This window comes from Antechinus flavipes, chromosome 5 (genome assembly GCF_016432865.1).
Source record: "Antechinus flavipes isolate AdamAnt ecotype Samford, QLD, Australia chromosome 5, AdamAnt_v2, whole genome shotgun sequence".
NCBI classification, from domain to species: Eukaryota; Metazoa; Chordata; class Mammalia; order Dasyuromorphia; family Dasyuridae; genus Antechinus; species Antechinus flavipes.
This window is the reverse complement of record NC_067402.1, coordinates 262,493,041-262,509,247: the sequence shown is the minus strand read 5'-3', so window position 1 is coordinate 262,509,247 and position 16,207 is coordinate 262,493,041. Positions and strand designations below refer to the sequence as shown.

At 35.4% G+C, this 16,207-nt stretch overlaps 1 protein-coding gene across 3 annotated transcripts in view; it reads left to right on the top strand.

The window, feature by feature from the left end:
- ATP2B1 (ATPase plasma membrane Ca2+ transporting 1) overlaps positions 1 to 16,207 on the top strand; it is a 126,869-nt gene that overhangs the window by 74,699 nt on the left and 35,963 nt on the right. For all 3 annotated transcript variants that reach the window (XM_051963638.1, XM_051963637.1, XM_051963639.1), the window contains exons 3-6: positions 5,446 to 5,643; positions 11,850 to 12,104; positions 12,199 to 12,324; positions 14,602 to 14,742. In XM_051963638.1, the coding sequence (XP_051819598.1) occupies positions 5,446 to 5,643; positions 11,850 to 12,104; positions 12,199 to 12,324; positions 14,602 to 14,742 (720 nt within the window). The remainder of the gene's footprint in view (positions 1 to 5,445; positions 5,644 to 11,849; positions 12,105 to 12,198; positions 12,325 to 14,601; positions 14,743 to 16,207) is intronic.

The following is a 16,207-nucleotide window of genomic DNA, read 5'->3' as shown; positions in this document are numbered from 1 at the left end:
TCATACTTTTATCTTTTGTACTGAAGCATATTTTAAAGGTCATGATTGTAATTATCCATTCAACAAATATTAAATGCCCATGTACTATAATTTGGTTTTGCTTGTCTCCCCTACTTCCTCAGTATTGAAGATGATACAAAGAAATAAACTACCATTCCTGCCCAAGAGGAGTTTAAAGACTCCTATGGGGAAACACAAGACACAAGTATGTAAATGTACATATTTGACAGGATGAGTGAGAAATTACTTTTAGCTTTTGTGGAAGATACTTTTGCTGGAAGTTAAAGACTATGGAGGAATAATTTGAGCAGTGGAGGCCTGAATCATATGTGAAGAGGGGCAAATAGGCCCTTGTACCAATAATGTATATATAGTGCATTGTGAGGAACAGTGTGCTAAGACTTCACATTTCATGGTGGTAAACTGCTGTGCAGTAAAGGTACCTTTTACTCTGTTGTTACTACCAGTAGGAATTCTAGTCATACAGTACAAAACATGAAAATAAAAACACTCCTCTCCAACTCTCACTGGTCTTATTGTTAGATATCAGCCACACTGGGGCAGGCCTTCATCATCTCAGGTACCTTTTCCTAAAGTGCAGCTCTAATCTTATGAAGTTACCCCTTCTAAACTCCTGTGCTTCCCTATTACTTCTGGTATCAACTATATAAAACCCTGCCTACCCCTCCTATTTCTTATACTTCATTCCCTTCCAACATTTTAAGCTACACTGGCTTACTTGGGATCCTTGCAAAGAATTCCATCTCCTAAATTTATACCTATTCACTAGTTGTCCTCCATGTCCAAAATGCTTTCTCCCCTTCTGACTCACAACTTCCCTAACTTCCTTCAAGACTGCTCATCTACCTTCTTGAGATTTCCTGCTGACCTTTCTCAGCCTCCCCTGATGCTTTCCACTGATACTGTATTGTTTATTATATATATACTTTTATGGACAGGAGTGGCTGATATTGCCATTCTTTATATCCCTATGTGTATAGTGCCTGGTATAGCCATAAATAGTGTTTAAATGCTGACTGACTGGCCTTTAGAGTCCTATTCTGGATTTTAGTAAAAAATAGTAGTTATAAGTCATGTTTTTCAGACTTGTTTGAGAATTCCATTCTCCATTTTAGGAGGTTGGCATCAGAACAGCTGGCCCTCCTTAATCATTTCTTATTTCTCCTGGTCTTCTTTGAATATGCCCATCTGCCAGATCTTTCACAAAGACCTGAGTTCAGATGCCCCACTTCAGAACAAGCCACTTAACTTCTCATCTCAGTTTCCCCATTTTTAAAATGAAGATAATATTACCTACTTGAACAAATTAACATGTAAAGTGTTTCACAACCCTTAAAGATCTTTATAAATGCTAACTAGCATATATCATGGGTAGTAAATATATTTTAGGATTTCTAATGTGAGAAGACACAGGACATAGCCTGACAAGAACTCATGATGTTAGAAGAGTAGGTTTCAGAATTGAGGAAAAACTAGATATTTGTTAATATTAATTTTCCCAAGTTTCCCAGAAATTGTTCCTTTGATTATTTTTTCTACAGTGCATCCATGATCTCTTTGATATTTATACAATCAGTCAATAAACATTTATTAAGCACCCACTATATGCTAAACTCTGTGCTTATCACTGGGGATAACAAGAAAGGAAAATGACAGTTCCTGCTCTCAAGGAGCTCACCATCCCATGAGGGAGACAATGAGCACATGGTAGTTATTGATTGAGGAATACATAGAATAAAGAAGAGAAGGCAGAGACCTAGAATTCAGAAGTGTTGGGCATTCAAGGAAGCCAAGTAAACCAGTAATAGGTATGAGGAAGGAGAGCATTCCTGGCAGGTAGGGGATTCAGTGGTTAGAGAAAATGTTTGGAGTTGAGAGTGTTTTTTTTTTGTTTGTTTGTTTTTTGTTTTTGTGGGATAGTCCAGCGGGCCAGTGTCTCTGGAATGAAGAAGACATGTCCAGGAATAAGGTGGAAAAAAATTGGAAAGGTTGGGAAGATTCTAAGTTAGCTGGCTTTAAATGCTAAATCACTTTGGAGGCTGAATGGAGGAATGACTGAAGGGGGTGGATTTGAGGCAGGCATACTCCCACCACACTCCAGCATGCTGTTGCAGTACAGGGTGTGAGATGATGAAGTTCAGGTCTACACTAGAGTGGTGGTAGTGTCAGAGGAGAGAAAAAAGTTTATTTGAGAGATGTCGTGAAGGTGAAATCAACAGACCTTAGCAACAGATTTGATGGTGGGGAAGAGGAGGGTGAAAGAGCCTGTGAAGTCCAGGATGTCTCTGAGATTATAAGCCTGATAGACTGGGAGGATGATGTTGCCCTTTTCTCTAACAAGGAAAGTAAAAAATGGGAAAGGATTGAGGGAAAGATAATAGGTCTGTTTTGGATGAGTTTAAAGTATCTGATGGACATCTCATTCAAGATCTCTAAAGAGCAGTCAATGAGACTGACGGTCATCTGAGAGTTTACAGAAGAATAGAAATCATGGGAATAGAATTGAGAATCACGGGAGCTGATAAAATCACCTAGTATTTGTATCCCTCAGTCAAAGTATGCAGTTTTCTTACTCAGGGAGCATAGTTTGAAATTACTTTACCTAATTTATATTAAATTACTTTCCAGTTTTCCAACAAATGTTATATGATAATTAAAAGTAATGATTGCTAGCATTTATATAGGATTTTAAGATTTGCAAAGCATTTTACAGTTTGACTTGATCCTTATAAAAACACTATGTGGTAGCCGCTATTAGGTCCCCATTTTACAGAGGAAATGGAGATGGAAGAGAGCTTCATTGACTTGCCTAGGGTCACACAGTAATGGTTTAAGGGAGCATTTTAACTTAGGTATTCCAGACTTTGTATTTGATGAACTCACTGTCTAGTTACTTTTGTATAGGTTATGTTTAACTGGTATCTTTGGGTTTATTAAAAATTATGCTCCTATATTTTTCCTTTTCCCTTTTTTATAGTGTATATCAGTTCCACTGATCTCTTTCTTTTTTTTCACCCGTGTCAAATAGTTTTGATGATTACTATTTTGTAGTGTTGTTTGAGATCTGCTATTACTGGATCTCCTTCTTTGTCATCTTCCCCATCCTCCACATTACTTGATATTAAAATCTTTTTGTCCCTATGGTTGCATTTCTTTATTTTGCTAGCCTTCTAATGTAATCCTTTGATAATTTGATTGGTATGGCTTAAGTAAATTAATCCAATTAGTATAGTCTTTGTCATATTGACAGGAATTGTCCTTGAGCAATTAATATTTCTCTCATGACTTAGTTCTGTCTTTCATTTGTTTAAAAAAACCAAAATGTTTTGCAACTCTCTTTGTTTCTTGGTGTTTCTTAGTAGATAGAACGCCACCCTTGACCCACCAAAAAAAAAAATGCATTTTATAAGTATTTTGAATGGAATTTTCATTTCTTCCCTGCTGGGTTTCAGTCCTTCATTTTGTAGTCAACCATGTACCCACCAGTGTATTTTGAAAAATATTTTGCATATATTATATATTACCAGTGGCCAATTTTGTAATCTTAGTTCTAGCAATATAAACATTAATATTACTTATCACTTAACATATGCTTTATTATATTAACTCAGAATGTAGGAGAATTTGGCTCTTAAAATTATTGGTTTTCTTAAGTTCAGATCTTAGTTTGGTCTCTCACCTTGTTAGTTATCTCTTCTATTTATGAATTTTTAACACTTTTCTGTAGCCACTGTAATCCTTCATTTCTTTTTCTTCTTTCCCCTATAACTACCACTATTCTTTCCAGTCATTCTTTCCAGCCAGTGGTTTTCACTTTTTAAGACATACATTACACTGAAGATTTCTCAAATAAGTTTTAGGAACCCTTGAATTTTTCTTTTCAGTACCATTCAGCTGAAGGTGTAATCTAGTTTGTTTGGTAGTAACTAAAATTCTTTTTTAATCTCTTATACAGTAAACAATTGGTTTAATTTCCTTAGAATTTTTAAAAAATACAGTAGTTTCTTCTTTGGTTAAGCCCCTCAACTATTATTATGTACCTTTATGTTAGCTTATTTGCCCTTGTTTTTTAAAGAGTAAACTGCCAGCTCTTACCTCTGTATATTTCCAACCGTGGGTGGTATCTGATTGCTTCTTTCTTCTTTCATGCCTCTGGCATAAATTCTTGCTCACAGGTCTGTTTCTCTATGTACGTTTTTCTTAGTTTACCATATCCACAAGAGCTTTTCAGTAAGTAATAAAGATATAATTCTCAACTTTTGTGATTGTGATGTGTTAATTTATATAAATTTATATAAACAATTATACTAATTGTCAGTACCACTTGCATTATACTATATTGATGCTATGCTAGTTTAATATTGATAATGGCAAGATCAAAAAAACTAATACAGAATCCATGACCAGCAAAGACATCTTTGAGTGGAATTTCATTTTCCTTGTAAAGTCAGACTTCGTGTTAAATCAGAAAAAAGCTGCTGCATTTTAAGTTGTAGCATTGGAACCTCCTTTCTCTTCTTAGATTTTTGTCTGGCATTTATTATCCCTGACTGAATAATTGTTTAAAACTCTACTGCTTCTCCAGCCCCAAGTGGACTAAGCAATAATGAGCCAAGCTGCAGTAGCTGACAGACAGTCTTCTCTGAATTAAGTCCCAAATGAAAAGAATTATTAGGTTTGGTACAGGGAATAAGTCCTAGAGAGTTCCTAAAACATTGAGGTTTAGTGATATGCCCAGAACTAGAAAGCCATGTCAGAGGATTTGAACATAGATATTCTCTACTCCAGTCCTGGCACTTATTCACTATATGCTGTGTTGATTTTACATAGATAATTTCTTTTTCTTTCTGTTTTTGGTACAGACATGTGATTCCATTGGTGTGGACTGCTCCTGGTGGGGTAACTCCTTTCATTAATACAGATCTCTAATTCATCTGTAATTTAGTTGCAACTGTCTTAGTTGCTTTAGTAACCTGAGAAGTTAACTAGCTTGTCTCCTGTAACACAGCTAGTAAGTGTCAGAGAGAAGATTATTTAAATCTTCCTTTATTTAAAAGGTCTTTCTTACTCCAAGGCATCATTCTTACTCCAAGGCACCATTTATCCATTAGACTCCACTACTTCTAATTTGGACAATTCTAGAAAGTGCAAAAGAAAAAAATGCTGAAAAATTCAGTATGAACTAGAAGCTTATATTTAGTTTTCTTGAATCACATAGTCAAAATTTTCCTTACAGGTATTTATGTGGCTGTTGCTTTGGTCTGTTATTGATAAATGATTTTTATTAGAGCTTTAGAGCCTTATAAATTTGAGTTTGAGGAGGTACAAATAATAGAAATGAAATTAATTTTTTAAACTGGCAAATATCACAACTGTTGACATACATGTTTGCTTCTTCTTTTTTCTTTCTTTTTTTTTTAACAGGTTTAAGTGGAAATCCTGCAGATATAGAGAGGAGGCAAGCAGTGTTTGGGAAGAACTTTATACCTCCCAAAAAGCCAAAAACATTTCTTCAATTAGTATGGGAAGCATTACAAGATGTTACATTAATTATATTAGAAATTGCAGCCATAGTATCATTGGGCCTTTCTTTTTACCGACCTCCTGAAGGAAATAATGCACGTAAGTGAACTACCCTCCAAAATTACTTAAAATCTAGTGTTACCTTTAATAAGTAATTATTACATAGAATACTGAGTGCTGAGTGTTTTACTAAAGAATATAAAGTAGAGGGACAGTTGTTTTCATAAGTATTTTTGTGTGTATGAGTCTTTGTTCTCTTTATTTGATCTTTTCGGGAAATAGTAATGGTATTCTTGTAGCAAAGCCATTGTAGAGATGTAGTTTTACTTGCTTTCCAGAATGGATGCACTGGTTCACTGTTCTACCAAAAATGTTTTAATGTACCTATTTTCCCACAATCCCTCCAATTTTTTTTGTCAACTTTGCCTATCTGATGGATATGACATGGAACCCCTCTAGCGTTATTTTAATTTCCTTTTTCCACTTATTGGTGCTTTTGGAAGATTTTAAAGCTATGATTATTGCTTGCTTGGAAAATTTCCTCTTTATGGCCTTTGACTGTTTATCATTTAGTGATTCTTGTTTCCTTTAAAAAATAAAAGAGCAGCTAGGTGACACATTGGATAGAGCACCAGCCCTGAAGTCAGGAGTACTTGAGTTCAAATCTGGTCTCAAACACTTAATACTTCCTAGCAGTGTGACCCTGGGCAACACTTAACCCTAATAGCCTCAGCAAAAAGAAAGAAATTGTTAGACGTTTTAAAACTTTCTTTATATTTTGTAATTTAAGAAATTAACTTTGTTAAAGAGATTACAATATTGATTATTTTCATACATTATTTTATTCTTTCCCTGATTGAATACCTGTTATATTCCCCACACTATTTTTTCCCAAACATTCTCTTCTCTTCTGAAACTATTCCCTACCCTTTGTTTCATAATTTGCCAAATAAATTGAGATTTTTCTGTTACTCCTTTTTCCCTCATATCCTATATCTCAGTTCATCTCAGCAACCTACCTGTTGTCTGTTTTTGTTACAGTATTGATTGGAAAGATGCTTTTTCTCTCTGCCAAAACCAATTTGAAGACTTGTGTTCTGAACATTATTCTTGCATCTGCTCTGGGAAATTATCCCTTCTGTATCTCCTCTGTCTTCCTGACCTTCAAGTTTTTATCCTCTGGCTTTTTCCTTATTTCCCACAAACATAGCCAGACTTAAAAATAAATCTTTACTTCACCCTGCCATTTCCTCAAACTGTTGTTTTATATTCTTTTTTCCTTTCACTCTATAAAGTCCTCAAAAAGCTTCCTTACCCTCACCTCATACTTTCCAACCTCTTGCAATCCCAATCCAGCAAGTTTACAAACTTTTCTCCAGATTACCAATAATCTCTTTTATTGCTAAATCCAATGACCTTTTACTCAATTATCTTTCTTGATTTCTCATGTGGCACTGTTGACTACTTCTTCCTTTTGGATACTCATTCTTCAGGGAGCTTTTCCCTATCTTAACTGTTTCCCTGCTGTCAAGTTTTCTTTGTAGCATTGTCATCTGTGATCTGTGTTCTTTTTTTCTTGGCTGTAGCCCAGAATTTCTACCTGGACTAATGTCTCTCTCTTGATTACAGTAAACTCCTGTGGAATTTAGTTGTTACCTTAAATGTAAATTCACATTTCTAGCCCTTATTTCTTTCATTCCTTTCCCACATTACCCATTTATCTCCTAAATATCACTACCTAGATAACCACAGATATTTCCAAAAAAAAAAAAAAAAAAGACTTTATTATCTTCCCAGTGAAACCCACTCTCTTGAGGATACCACAGTCAGTTTGGTCACCCAGGCTCACAGTCTTGGAATCATCCTATACTTCACCGTCCCTTGTTTCCTATTCATGTTTGATTAGTTACCCAGTGCTGTTAATTCTTTGTCCACATCACTTCTCACATCTCTGCCTTTCTCTCTGTTCAAACAGACACCAGCCTAATTAACTTGGATCATTGTAGCAGTCTACAATTGAGCCCCTAGTTACTTCCCTAACCAATGCATCTTCAACATTTCCGCTTAGAGAACAGCTCGACTATTCCATCCCTTTACTTAGCAATCTTAGATTACTGATGGCATCTGTATTTCTATCTCTTCACAATCCAGGTTAAAACCGTATTTTCAGGCCACTTTTACATTATCCCCTTCCTTTGATGTGTTTTCCAGCCAACTGTGTTATTTGCTAAATACCCTATATACTTCATTCCACCTTTGTGTCTCTGTCTGCATGCCTGAAATGTATTCCCTTCTTACCTCCACCTAGCGTTCTTCAGATCCAACTCAAGAACTACTTTCCATTGCCTTTTTTTGATCCTCCTTCAGGATTGTTCGTTTTCTTCTTCCACCTATGAAATTATTTTTATATTCCATGCATTTTGTACATAAAGAAGATAATTAGCTATGTTGACTACAATCATGTTATTATGTATAGTAAAAAAACAAAATTACTTTATGAAAGGTTCTGTTCATCATTTTGGTATAGTTTTACACTAGCTCTCTCCCATTTCTTCTTATTTACCACCGCCAGGTTAAAACCAAGATAGTGTTATTACTAGAACATTACATAGAAATTGGGCAGGAATGAGTCTTTTGAACAAGTGTACTCTGCCTCTCTTATTTTCTTTTCAAGCTTTGTTTTCTCCAATTATATTGGTCCCAAATAACTGCCATATTCTTAAGATCTTGAAAGCATATTAGAACCTAGTGCTCAGAAATAATGGAATCATAGGGTTAGGATATGAAGGGACCTTAGGAGTCATCTCATTGATGCCTAACTTAAGGTTGGGCTGATAAATGGGAAATCTGAAATATAGGTTGGATATTTAATGTCAGAATATTGTTCCTTTCCCCAGTAAGATTATATTCTATTTGAGGATTACTTTGTTATGAAGTTGTTCCTTTACATTAATCTCTGATCTTAAATCTGAATAGAACTGCACAAAAGGTCCTCTTTCCTCTGTGGTCAATTAATCCATCCTCATGACAAATCTGCAGGTATTTAAAAATTATGATTTTCTTAGCTCTGGATTAAACATCTCTGATTCCTTTAACCAGTCCTCATGGCATGGTTTAAGTGCTTTTACCATTTTCATTGTCCTCTTCTGGATGTGTTCCAAATTGTTGATGTCCCTTCTAAAATATGGTATTCCCAATCTGACATTTTGAGATAAAATCTGACCTGGGCAGATTATAGTAGAGACTTTCCCTTTCCTCATTATAATCACTGCTTTGATTAATGCCGCCTAAATCACTTAACTATCATTTACATATTTGATTGACATGCCATCTGTCTTCAAGTCTTGGATAAAAATACTAATCCTACTCTTTGAGTCAGGCAACCAGTTAGTTAGTTCTACGTACAACTAGTTGAATCTCTTTTTCTTGTTCACAAGAATATCATAAGAGCCTTTGTCATGTACCTTGCTGAAATCTAACAATACTGTGTTTGTAGCATGCCTGTGTCTGTACTCTGCTAGTAATCCTGTCAAACAAAGGAAGTTAGGTTGGCATGGATTAATTTTATTGACAGACGCATACTTGCTAATGATGACCATCTTCTTCCTCTTTCTGAGTACTTATAAATTGTTCTTTTGATAGTCCCTTCCTAGGATTTTGATTGGAATGTCAGGATCACTGGTCTGAAAGTTTTCAGCAATCTTTTTGAAAAACCACATGAATTTTTCTGTCTTGGCATCCTTCTCCTATTCTCCATGGTTTGGCAAAAAGATTGCCGTCGTTTCAACAGCTCCTTGTACAAACTGCTTCAAAGATCCTGATTGCAGTTGTTAGGAACAGGTGATTAGAACTCATGGAAGAGAATTATGAGTTACCTTAGTTTGAATTTCATTTGTCTCTGTACTGTCCTGCCTAGTTTTAGAATAATCCTCTTAGATCAAGAAGACAGAAGCCAAATAAGAATTTGATAGTTCTCCTTATTTATCCATTACCATTTTGTTTTTTTGTAACGAAACTTTGAAAAACCCACATTATTGTTCATTACATTTTTCACAAGGATTAATCATCTTGATTATAGAATTTCTCTCATTCTTGGTGTTGTGCCCCCTTATCGTCTAAAAATTCCTTTTTGAAATCTCTGCTCTTCAGATTTTCCCCATGCATATTGGTTTCATTAACTATTTCCTCTGTTCCAGGCCCTATTCTTCTAATCTGAATCACTTTCATTATCAAAATCTTTCTTGGGAATCTCTTGTCTGTCTCATGAGCTAGATTAATTACAACAAATAGGAAACAAGAGTGGGTCCAATACATGTAAAATATATATGAGAGCTGGTCACTGATTTCATGTAACTAATTGTTGCTCTTCTGGAGGGATGACACACCCCAAGTAACTTTATGTCACTGTATTGGCAAAATACAAAGCACGGTTGTTGATCATTTAGGGGATATTATTGTTTAAAGATTTTATTTAGAAGGTAGATTAGGATTTTAATAGATTTTCAGGGATTATTGAAAAGCAACCTAAATGGATAGAACACATTCCAGACAATGACATTAATTACCTTTTAGAGCCTCAGACATTGGGAACATAATCTGTTATCACCCAACTTTAAAAATCTGCTTTTTTCAAGTAAATCTCAAGCTGTTGCAGCCTTGTTCTCTAAATATCCTGTGCTTTGCCAACACAATCACTTTCATTAAATGGGGTATATGGTTTCTGCTTTACCAATTCTATTCTTTGTTGTTTTTTTTCTTTTTCAAAAATAATGTTAATAAGCCAGTCCGTGACTATTCTGTTACTCTTCTTGATTGTTTTGAGATCTTTCCTATTTAAAAAAAAAAAATCTCTTCATCTCTCTACCCCGCTCAGCCTCACCTGTCTCTCTCTTCAGACATCTGGAGTTTGGCTTCTCTCTCCTACATTCTACTCAAACTGCTTTCCCCATAGTTGCCAAGGACTGCTCTTATCACCAAATCCCACTAGCATTCATTCTTCCTGACTATTTACTCTGTAGTGCCCAGCATCTATACTATTCAGTGTTGATCTCAATTCTTCCTTGGCTGAAAGGACACTGTAATCTCTAAAGTTACATACTCTCTGTATTGTGTACATCTAGTTTTTGGAGGCAGTATGACATTGTGGATGGAAAGCTGCTCTCCAATTAGGAAAGACTAGATTTAAATCCCACCTCAGATATGTACTGGTTGTGTGACCCTGAATATTCAACTCTGGGCAGCACTGTGACTACATATTGGAAGAGAAGATGCCAGTCTGCTTGAGTAGAGGGACTTTGCTGAACCAAAAGTTCATAAATCAGTGAAATCCCAGGTCTAGATCCTCTCTTTTTAGCTCTTTAATATGGGTGAGCACTGCTAAAGGGAGTTTCCTATGCCCTTGAATGAACCCCAGGTCTAGTCCCATTGCCATTAATTATGTACATACATTTGGATGTCATATAGAAAGGGCTGGTCTTGTAAACCCTGGCTTCAAGCCTTGCCTCTGACATAGACAAATGATGTGGTCCTCTGTTATTCACTGAACTTTTAAAGGTCCCAGGACAGAAAAGGGAACAATCTACCCATCTAGAAATTCCTTACCAGGAGCTTCATTTTATGGGTTGGGGGAGTGGAGGTAAGTTTAATTATATATGTGATCTTTTTCCTATTTCTTGTTTTTACAGTTTGGGGGAAAAGAAAGATCTTTCAAGTCTGGGATTTTTCTTTTTTTTCTTGTATCCTCACAAAATCTCTCTAAGTGGTGTATGTTATACAAATCAGAGGAAACTAATAAATTTTCAGAAAATGATTTTTTTTAACAAGTTTTATTTAGTATAGAATATCATGCTACCAAATAAGTACTTCCACTTTAGATTATTTTATGAGATAGAGACTGTTTTTGCCCTTTTTGTATCCCTAGCATTTAGCACAGTGCCTGGCACATGATAGGAATTTAACAATAACAATAGTTAAAAAATTATATAGCATTTGCCATGTGCCAGGCACCGTGCTAAATGCTTTCCAATTATTATTTCATTTGATCCTCAGCAATTTTGTAGGGAGGTAGGAGCTGTTATTCTCATTTTATAGTCTGTGAGGCAGACACAGTTTAAGTAACTTGCCCTGTGTTACAGAGCTTGGAAGTGTTTGAGGAAGGATTTGAACTCAGGTTTTCCTGATTCCAGACCTAGTGCTCTGTGCATTATAGTTTCCCTAGCTGTCTCAGTTTATTTACTGACTGATATATTGCCATGATAACAACACCAATTAATTTTGCCTCTCTCAATATATTTTCTTCCCGATAGTTTGTGGAGAAGTTTCTGTTGGTGAGGAAGAAGGTGAAGGTGAAACTGGCTGGATTGAAGGAGCTGCCATCCTTTTGTCAGTAGTGTGTGTTGTGTTAGTGACGGCTTTCAATGACTGGAGTAAAGAGAAGCAGTTTCGAGGTCTGCAGAGTCGAATTGAACAAGAACAGAAGTTCACAGTCATAAGAGGTGGACAAGTCATTCAGATACCGGTAGCTGACATTACTGTTGGGGATATTGCTCAAGTGAAATATGGTAAGCGTCTTCAGCCAAAGAGAGCTTCACCCTGGGCTTTTTTCTGAGTATCGATCTCATTTACAAAGCATTCCTTCTTTGCTTGATGTTATAGGTGATCTTCTTCCAGCCGATGGTATACTTATTCAAGGAAATGATCTCAAAATTGATGAAAGTTCACTGACTGGAGAATCTGATCATGTTAAAAAGACATTGGATAAAGATCCCTTGCTTTTATCAGGTCTGCATTCTTTATAAAGGCTATATAAATTTAAAAGTGTTAGATGATGATGTTAAACTGTCATGACTTAAAAGAAGTGTAGTCTAGTCAGTATAGAGTTGGTTACAGTCGCAGGAAAACCTGAATTCAAGTCACTTACTCTCTCAGGGCTCAGCCCAGCTCTCCAAGAATCCATTGCATTGACCAACATTAGAAAAGCAGTTAACAAACATTTAAACGTCTACTGTGAGCCAAGCATTTAGGATACCAGTATGAAACACAAAACAGTTACTACTCTTAAGGAGCTGAGATTAATATCCTTTCAGGGAAGCCACATATACCTTGTAAGGTAGTTAAGCAAGAAATTCATAGTGTTTGAGGTGAAAGAATCATTTTCACATGGAAAATGGTGCTTGCTTGAGCTATGTTTTAAAGGAAGCATAAAGGATGCTGTATGTTTAGAAGCCAAAACCAAGGCACGAAATGAAACATGGGGCACTATCTTTGAGGAACAGAGAACAGAGTATTGTGGGATGAAGATATGAGAAGGTCCAGGCCAAAAAATTTATCTAAATTTTTTTTCTAACCTATTTTAAATTTTTGTATTTTTCTTCTCATTTTTGGACATGTATTTGAGTGTCCAAATATGAATCTATCCAATTAAACAAATTCAGCAATTATTTTAAGCACATTCTGAAATTATAGAGACAAAAACTGAGCATTCTCTTTCTGCCTTAAGAAAGCTTAACATCAAATAGGACAATTAAAACATACACATAAATCTGCTGCGAAGAAGATAAAGTTCTTTTAAAAATTGAATGAAGGTGAGATCTTTGAAGATGATAGGATAAGGGAAGGTTTGCATGAACTAAATGGCATTTGCATTGAGTATTGGGGGAAAAAGATAATTCAATATTTATTAAATACTATATATCAGATACTGTACTAATTATTAGAAGTATAAAGATAAGAAAATAAGAAATAAAAGTTCTTCCCTTCAGGGAACTTCTATCAGTATTCACTGCAGAAGGTTTTTCAATCACTGGCAGAGAAATGGGGCTGGTCCGATTCAGCTCTGTGGAATGGTCTTTGTGCATATGCAGAGGCTGTGTGTGAGGTACGGTACCTTGAGCTTATTGAAACCCAGAGCTTACTGCTGTCTTAGAGAGCAATACATATTTTTCACATCCAGAAGATTGATTGTTGTCTGGTATGTAAAATTGTAATTTGAAAGAAAAAGATTGAAGCTTTATGAATTTAGGAGGATTTTATATTAGTTTAAGTATAAGGAGGCTCTGATTTAGATCTTTAGCATCTCAGTAGATTTTGACTTCTTGAGAAGATACATTGTTTCTTTCTGTCAAGTACTTGTTTCTTGGCTGAGAGTGGGTTGGGGAGGACTGAGGCTGGATTGCAAATGTCTGAAGAGTAGGGAGGGGGTGAAGAATTGGCAGTTCCTCTATAAATTTCAGCACTGATTGAGGAAAACCAATCCAGAATAATAACTTGGTGGGGGGAGAAGTTTCAAGAGGGGACTTTTTTTTAGTTTGAAGAAGCACATTTAGGAACTTGAGAAGGGAAGGTTACCAGCAGAGAGAAGGGACATGGGTCATCTGTGTGAGCTTTCAGGAATTTAGAGTGGAATCCTTCAATCACAGACTGAGAACCATCAGAGATCTCTGCACACATCCAACCTATCACTCTCCCCATTCATTTTGCAGATGATGAATAGTTACTATCACCTATTACTTTCCCAAGATAGATAATTTGTTATATAAGTGTAACTTAATGTCACAAATATTTACTAAACATATATAGAATCGACAAGGTTACTTGGATCTAAATAAAAAGAGTGGCTAAGCCTTTTTCACTTAAGAGAAATAATTTAAGTCACTTTAATTTGACTTTCTTTTATAGTGACCAGTTAGTCAGATTTAATAGATATGTTCCATGAAATTTTTTAGAAGCTATAAGAATTGCCATGCTATTTGTGCTAAAATTCACCTATTAATGCTTTTATACAAAGAGTCTTATACCTGTCATTAATTTTTGTGTTTAACTAATCAGGAAACTATATCACTATTGAAATAAGTGTCTGGTTGAAAGTACTTTTAATAATATATCTGTTTTTCATAAAAACTTTCTTGAGGATTAAGTGCCTACTTTTGATAGCTTTATCTTGACTACTCATCTGTAAAGTTCTTTAGTAATTACATTTTTTTGTTTTTTAGTAAAATGTTAGTTTAACAGTTCTTATTTAATAGCATTATTTACAAAGAGGAAACTTTTATGTTTTAGGTACCCATGTGATGGAAGGCTCTGGGAGAATGGTAGTTACAGCTGTGGGTGTCAACTCCCAAACTGGAATTATTTTTACTTTACTTGGAGCTGGAGGTGAAGAAGAAGAAAAGAAAGATGAAAAGAAAAAAGAAAAGAAAAGTAAATGCAGTAATTTGATTTCAATCTTAAAAAAAAAAAAAAAACTTGTTTATATTTGAAAATAGTTGTGGAAACTGGATTTACTTTTAAAATTGATGCATCAAATTAAAATGCCTTTTAGTATTCATATTTTATAAAATGCACAGTAATTTCTTTTGAATATAGAACTGAAGAAGGACCCATTAAACATTTTAATATGAAATTTTAATATAGAAGGCAAATTAGGCAGGAGGAGAAGGGGGTACTTTCTTATCAAGGAAATACCTCTCTATAACCCTTCAGCTCATCCTCCCTTGTCGCTATCAAATTGTCCCCAAAATCATCCTTCCTGACCCCTCCCTCTCTTCTCTCTCGTTTTTAGTCTTTCCCTGTTTATTCATTCCTTCCCTGTTGCCCAGAGTTTCCCCAGCCCATTAAAAAGCATTCACTTCACCTTCTTTCCTTCTTCCTTCCTCTCCTCCCTCATGCTATCCTCCTGTCTGGGTTCACTTTTCTTTGCCAAAAAGCTGTCTGTTTTTGTTGCTTCTACTTCCTTTCTTTTCCTTTCTCACCTACACCTTGCTATTTGCCTTCACACTTCATCTTTCAGCTGTAAAAGTGCTTTTTCCAGAGGTACCATTGATCTCATAATTGTCAGTTCTATTGACTTTTTTCCAATCTTTATCTTTCTTGATCTCTATGCAACATTTTTTTTCTTTTGCTGTTGACTACCCTTTTCTTTCTGAATCTCCTCTCCTTTGTTCTTATAACACCACTCTCTCTTTTCTTCCCATTTATTTGACTACTCCATAGTGGACTTTTCAGGATCTTCAACCATAGAACAGTAAAAAGACCAGTTTGGTCAGATCATCTGGGAATGAGAGTAATAAAGGTCAAAGGGTATATTGGAATCAGACAGATCTTGAAACACTTTCAGTTGCTAGTAATGGAATTTATATTTGCTCCTAGAGGTGACTTGGAGCTACTAGAGTTTGAATAAAGAAGTGACCTGTCAGGCCTCATGTTTAAAAAGAGAGGCCTGAGGCTGGGGAATAAGTAAAAAGATAGCTATTAAGAAAAGACAAATGCATGAGCAAGTCATAATTTATATTGTATTTTTTATCCTTTGATCCCTGATACTTTATTTCTTCAGAATGGTAATAAAAAACCTTGGTTTGAATTTTGCCTCTGTGCTACTTTAGACAAGTCATTTAGCCTCTCAAGGTTGAGTTTTTCATCTGTAAAATAAGACTAGACTACATAGCCTTTGAAATCTTTTTGATTCCTGGAAAAAATCTCAGAGCCTCAACTTTGAACAGTGACAGTTTAAATTCAGTGGGAAGCCAGGAACTAGATTTCAAGAATTCAAAAATGAAAACTGCCCAAGGAAGAAAAGAGCTATTACATAAAGCATAGAAGAGAACATTTCTTTCCTAAGGAATCACAAGCAAACAGGACAGTTTTGAGAATAACAGGGAATTTGTCT